Source organism: Ruditapes philippinarum, unplaced genomic scaffold (genome assembly GCF_026571515.1).
Source record: "Ruditapes philippinarum isolate M1 unplaced genomic scaffold, ASM2657151v2 ctg3111_1_1_1_1, whole genome shotgun sequence".
Lineage (NCBI taxonomy): Eukaryota > Metazoa > Mollusca > Bivalvia > Venerida > Veneridae > Ruditapes > Ruditapes philippinarum.
Window position 1 is genome coordinate 324,143 of NW_026860451.1, and position 5,921 is coordinate 330,063.

Genomic DNA, 5,921 nt, shown 5'->3' on the forward strand with positions numbered 1-5,921 from the left:
TGAAACTATAAACAAAGTAGAAAAGTAAATACTGAGTATAAAAAGCAAATGTTGACCAAAGAATGGCCATTTTCATTATGTGGTGGTTTTGGGTATAAACCACAAGATGTACAAATTTCTAGTTTTAGCTACTGGGATTTTACTGGCATGTAAGTTTTTTCTTCTTATTTTTACACGAATTTTGATAAATATTAGATAAGTTTTTCTTATCATTATGTTTTATACTTTTTAAAGCTATTCTCGGGCACTTTGCCGTTGATTTTTTTGTAAATTACATAATAGATTTTTGCAACTTTCTTTAAAAAAATAGTTTTCAATACATCATGAACAATTTCTTACTAATTTAAAGAGCCAATTGGGCAACAGATTTATAACTTATTAATTTTGATTTTGTAGATTGCCAGGAAAGCCCTCGCATTATAGAGACTTGTAAGTGTATGCTCTTTTTAATCTATCTCGAGTTAATTTTTTGTTTGTTACTTATTGAACAAGGATTGTTATCTTTTTATGACTATAGAGTTACAGTGTGGAAATTCAATGTCATTTGTTATGAAATTATGTGTATGTTCAGTGATTTTCCTGCTTATATAACAGACTCCGATAAAGGGCCTCTTTCCAATTGAAATTTTCTTTAAAATCGTGCAGTTTTCCCAAAAATCTGAACTTAAACCTACTTTTTTAATTCCCAAATTAGCAATTTTAGCAACAATTTTTCCCAAAATCAAGTGGCTAAGGCTTCTTCCCAATTGACTGAGAAAATCACTGATGTTACATGTAACCAGTTGGAAAAATTCTCTCTTTTTTTGTATTCGGTCCCAGATTGTGACTAGCTACTTTTATTTAGTTTTTTTTGTTTGTTTTTTTAAAGTCTTTCTGAATGTGATTAAGGATTTTGAAAGCTTAGGTAGCTGTCTGTTCTTTTAAAGAGATTTGATAGTTAAGCTCATTTTTTATTTATCATAAAATTAACAAGACTAGCTAAAGACCTATCTGAAATTAGTACAGTAAGGTCCATTTAATGTGTCTAAAATTTGAATTTTCGAATATAATTCCCGGCCCTAAATATTTCATAGATATGGGGCCTGTTTGTAGTTTGAAATAGGAGTGAGATATGAAAGTTGTATGTGTAGTTTTCATCTATAAATTATCCCTACCAAATCTTAACTGTTTAATAACACTTTAAAACTGACTTTTTTATTACAATTTATAAATAATAGTTTGTTTTTTTTTTTTTTTTATTTCTTGCAAAATTTCATAAAGAAAAACATTTTTGATTTTTGTGTATGTTTCAGGTTACTGTTATTAAATGGCAGTCTGCTTAACAGAGATTGGTCTTATTTATTATTGTTTATTTATTTGCTTTCTATCTCTGGCAGCTTATACAGAACGTAAAGAATATATTTACGAGTATGACTCTCAAGTGCTGTCCGGCCTGCCGGAGGGAGCGAAGACTTATTCTGGTCTCAAACTTAAAACTCAAGTCCTCATCCAGGTTGTGTCTCTCTGGAAGGTCAAGTTACAGGTCAGTTATATTTCCTTCCTAATCTTGTAAAACATATGAATATTTGTTTCAATTTGTGTTTATTAAATTTCTATTAGATTGGCTATACCATGTGATTTAAGATGTTCCTTATAAAGTATTGCAAAAAGCAGTTTTGTTGTGGTTCAAATGAGAAAACATATTTTATTTCTTGCTATGATGAAAATTAGACAGACTTTTTCAAATGCATGAAAATATTTTATATATGATAACTCTTAAGAGAAGAGGTCAGTTTTCTGCTTAGCATGGGTTATATTGCATTTGAATTGATGAAGAAATAAACATTAGCATCTGTCTTTTTTAAATAAAGGTTAAAAAGCTGCATGTTCTATACATTTAAAATGACATCAAAGAGGACATACATGGTATCACCACACTACCATATATGACAAAATGTTCTCAATTATTCATTTAGTATAAAAATGTTATTAACTATATAATGAAAAACCTTTTCATTAGTCAACTCATTGTAATAGGAACGCTAGTAATTATTTAGAATTCAAGAAATACATGACATCTGAACTTTTTGAGTATAAATTTAAGGACCTTACATCATGCAATATCTTCATCTTCTTTATATATATAAAGCTTTTATGACTCATTTACACCCAAACGTCATTATCCATCAGATTGTAGATGAAACACAATTAATATATATTTCCAGCGAGTCTCCACGTTTGTACAAATGATGTACCTCCCATACCATGACCCACAAAGAAATGCTATCATCCTCACAGAATTATTTTCAACGGAAAGTGTCGAGCACGCAGGAACATGGACATGAAATACACCTCACAAAACCCTCGTATTTCGTATGTTATGTTTTTCTTTTCCTACAACGCAATTTTTTTCAGGGTTGGGGCAGATACTATTTACAATTCACGATAACTTGGTCTAAATTCAGTTCAAAGTTTCTATTTTAAGTATTTGCTTGCTGAATACAATCATGACTTCATTACTATGAAAAAAATAAATCCATTTTGTTTACATCGATTTCAACGTTCTTACAAGTATTTTAATGTCACAAACTATTCTTCTGAGTCCTTGAGAACAAGACAAACTAAATTGGTCACAAATTACATTCCAATTACTGACCTTCATATTATTGACAATAAAGTGTAAATGTACTATAGTTTCTACTCGTACTTTTCCTTCATGAGTCTTATAATTATATATAATGACTGCCATTTCTGAATTTTTATCTTTGAACCAGGTATATAAGCTATTCTTTGCATGCACCATTATTCAGTTAATAGATCATTTGAATTTGGTTCATTCAACCAACCTGATAACGTGATTGTTTTTCCAACATTCCTCTATATTCTTAGTAATAAATGATGGTATGTCCAGCTACAAATGGGCATCATATTCTGGCATTTGATAATTTGGAATTCAGATGTATTGCTACATTTCTTCTATGTCTAGGCTATCTGGTCATGGCAGTTAACTTTGGATCCAACTGTTTATCGAAGTCTATGCTCCATGGAGCAAACCAGTAGAAATCCAGTGACTTAAGTTGATCATTTTGAAAAAAATCTGTCAGTGTCATTGGTAGCAGCTCACCTTTACAATTCAATAAAATTGTTACTGTTTGTTAGAAAAAATGCTCAAATATAATTTGTACACGAAAATATTTATAGTTACATTAGTGGATATACCTATAAACACGTATAGTCAAGATATCCACTGATGTAACTATAAATATTTTCGTGTACAAATTTATATTTTTGAGCAGTGGATATCTTGACTAGATACGTGTTTATAGGTATATCCACAGAGATATTGACTAAGAATTCTGTTGTAGGTATGTACGTGGACATGTTGAGGATTTAACCACAGAAGATGAAGATCCAGAATGGTCTGTCAACATTAAACGTGGTGTGCTTAGTCTCTTAGAGATGAACTTCAATGAAAGGCAATCACTAACCAAAGGTGTACCTGTCCTTTTATCAGATTCTAGCCCAAAAGTTTACAAAGTGATTGAGGTGAGTGAGGATTGTGTATTCTGATTAGTATATTTGTATATTTAAGTATTTTCTCTAAAGTAAATTAAGCAGAATAATATGAATAATTGAGGAAATAAAGGCACATAAAGTCTAAGTAATGAATACAAGTTTTTGTCTGAAGAAAAGGCAAACCTGCATTTTATTATGTTTTAATAATGGATTGAGAGCATCCTTGATAAATCCATAATTATCATGTGAAAAAAAGTGCATCTATTGATTGCAAAATGATTTGTCATAGAAGCTTAGCAAATGTGCATTTTGTTTTCCCATACAAAATTCGCTACGAATTTACTAATGCTAATCATGCACTACCATTTTGGAAGTTGTAAGGAACCCCATGAAATATTAATTTTTTCTCATACCTTAATTCTATTTTCTAGCCAAGGTTGTTGGGGAATGTGAGCAAGATAGAAACAGCCTGAGAGAAGTTCCCGAGGATGTCCCTAGTATGAGAGTACAAAAACTGCGTGATTACAGGCGATGTCTAGAAAAAGTTGTTTTTAGTCAAGACATTTTAAACAGCCAACCTTGTGATAGAAATGTAGAGGTATTGATACCTTTCTGTATTTTTTAAAAAATTTTTGACATTATATGTAAATGAATAATGGTGTTTTAAAATGATATATTTATGTTTTTGAAATACCTTTGAAGTCTCTGGTATTAAATGGAATAAAGAAGTCTTGTGTTAACAAGGTTTGATAAATGTACTAATTGCTAATTTGAACAACATTTTGTTTTAGTTTTGTTTTAAGTCACAGTACGATTCAATAAATGTGTTAGGATGACTTTGCTAGTTTTCAAGGTAGACCTCAGAAGGCTCCTTGTGCATTATTCAGGTTGATGCAAGTTACTGTCAGTAAAAACATCAATTTTTTGGAAGATAGCTGGATACATAAAGGAAGCCAAAATCATGGTTAAAATCTGCAGTATTCAGAGGCATATAACAAAAAAATCAATTACCTAGGCAATGGAAGTTCCCTTGATTATTAAAGTAATTATGTTAATTAGAAGTGGACATGGCTACCTTTTGCGGCAGAACTTGATACAATATTTGCTCAAAGTATGATTTAGAAATATTGTACAAAAATACTTTACATTACATCAATAAAATTATTTCTCAAACAACAGGAGTTTCTGTAGCTTATATTCTCTTGAAAAATTTCGGTAATAATTAAATTTTTTTTTATATCATTACAGCCAAAAGACCCACCTATCAGCAGAGTCTTCGTGGAGATATTCATCTTCTCGAACCCTGACCAGTTCTCATTCTTACTGCAGTGTCTGAGTCCCAGTACAGCTTCACACCATACTCACCAGAGGCTGGGTCCCTGTCTACAATTTCCAAGTAAGTGAATAAATCCAGGATGTTTGCCAGTTATTACACAATAAAACCTCTGTCTTTCAAACCTATGTCTGATTGAGGTCATGAAAATGACTATTGTAAACTGTGAGTGTAATGACATAGTGTAATGGATTGATTGATTGAAACCAAACCTTAAAAATTGTCCAATTGGATGCAAAAGTTTAAGATTTTTAGTTGTAGACCACTTTGTATTCTAAAGAAAAGAAAATACTTTTGAAATAATTTATCACTTTTAATGATTCCGTTTTAAAACTATTTTGTTTTTTTTGCTTTTTATTTCCTGGCAATTTAGACTTTATATTTCTTTTTATCCCCCGTCAAAATTAAAAAATGTTTATTCCGGCCCATCAGTGACCCCAAACAGGAACTAAAATCACCTCTTGATCATTTAACGTCCCCTTTAAGTCAAGAGCCCAAAATGATAGCCCCCATTTCCTAGGAAAATTGAAATTTGGGGAAAGAAGAAAAAGTGGGGGAAAAAAATGGGAAAGGGTTTTATTTTTTGTTTAGTTGGGAAAAATGATTAGAAAAAAATTAGCAAACTAGAAAATGGGGGGGTATACGTTTCATATTTTTTTTCTCTGTTTATTGGGAGGGGCCCGGGTGTCTGTAGACCAAAACCCAATTTCAAAGATTAGCTAAAAATTTAAGGGCAAAAACACTTTGCCGTTTTCAATGCCCCAAAATAAAGGATGTGGTGTGACTCCTTTAAAAAAAAAAAAACCGAATAACTTGGGTTGGGGGGCAACACTTTTCCCTTAAGCTCCCCCCCCTCAATTTTCAAAAATACAACAAACATTATATTGTTGCATACAATATGCAAAAAAATCTATTTTATCTTCACATTTCTGGTAATCTATTAAAGCATATTTTGACAGACCTTTTAGGCTTTGGTATTAATTGAGGATTTTTATGGCAGCTTAGCCTACTTTGTTTGCTAACTGAAAAATATTTTACTATTTTAAAACCATTTCTAATTTCATAGAAAATTATCAAATTATCTTGAATCTTA

General features: G+C 31.1%; 1 protein-coding gene across 1 annotated transcript; it reads left to right on the forward strand.

Annotated features, from left to right (window-relative positions):
* LOC132760131 (vitellogenin-1-like) lies at nt 1-4,895 on the forward strand. The gene is made up of 6 exons (XM_060752036.1): nt 1-149; nt 397-429; nt 1,377-1,548; nt 3,345-3,529; nt 3,927-4,109; nt 4,807-4,895. The coding sequence occupies exons 1-6, from the start codon at nt 107-109 to the stop codon at nt 4,893-4,895; spliced, it is 705 nt and encodes a 234-aa protein (XP_060608019.1). The 5' UTR covers nt 1-106.
* The last annotated feature ends 1,026 nt before the right edge of the window (nt 4,896-5,921 follow it).

What these genes read in the sequence shown, in the direction of transcription:
- LOC132760131 (XM_060752036.1), top strand. Translation starts at nt 107, where the DNA reads ATGTACAAATTTCTAGTTTTAGCTACTGGGATTTTACTGGCAT. An exon ending in CCCTCGCATTATAGAGACTT is followed by an intron (nt 430 to 1,376) that starts GTAAGTGTATGC and finishes TATCTCTGGCAG; the next exon opens with CTTATACAGAACGTAAAGAA. An exon ending in TTACAAAGTGATTGAGGTGA is followed by an intron (nt 3,530 to 3,926) that starts GTGAGGATTGTG and finishes TCTATTTTCTAG; the next exon opens with CCAAGGTTGTTGGGGAATGT.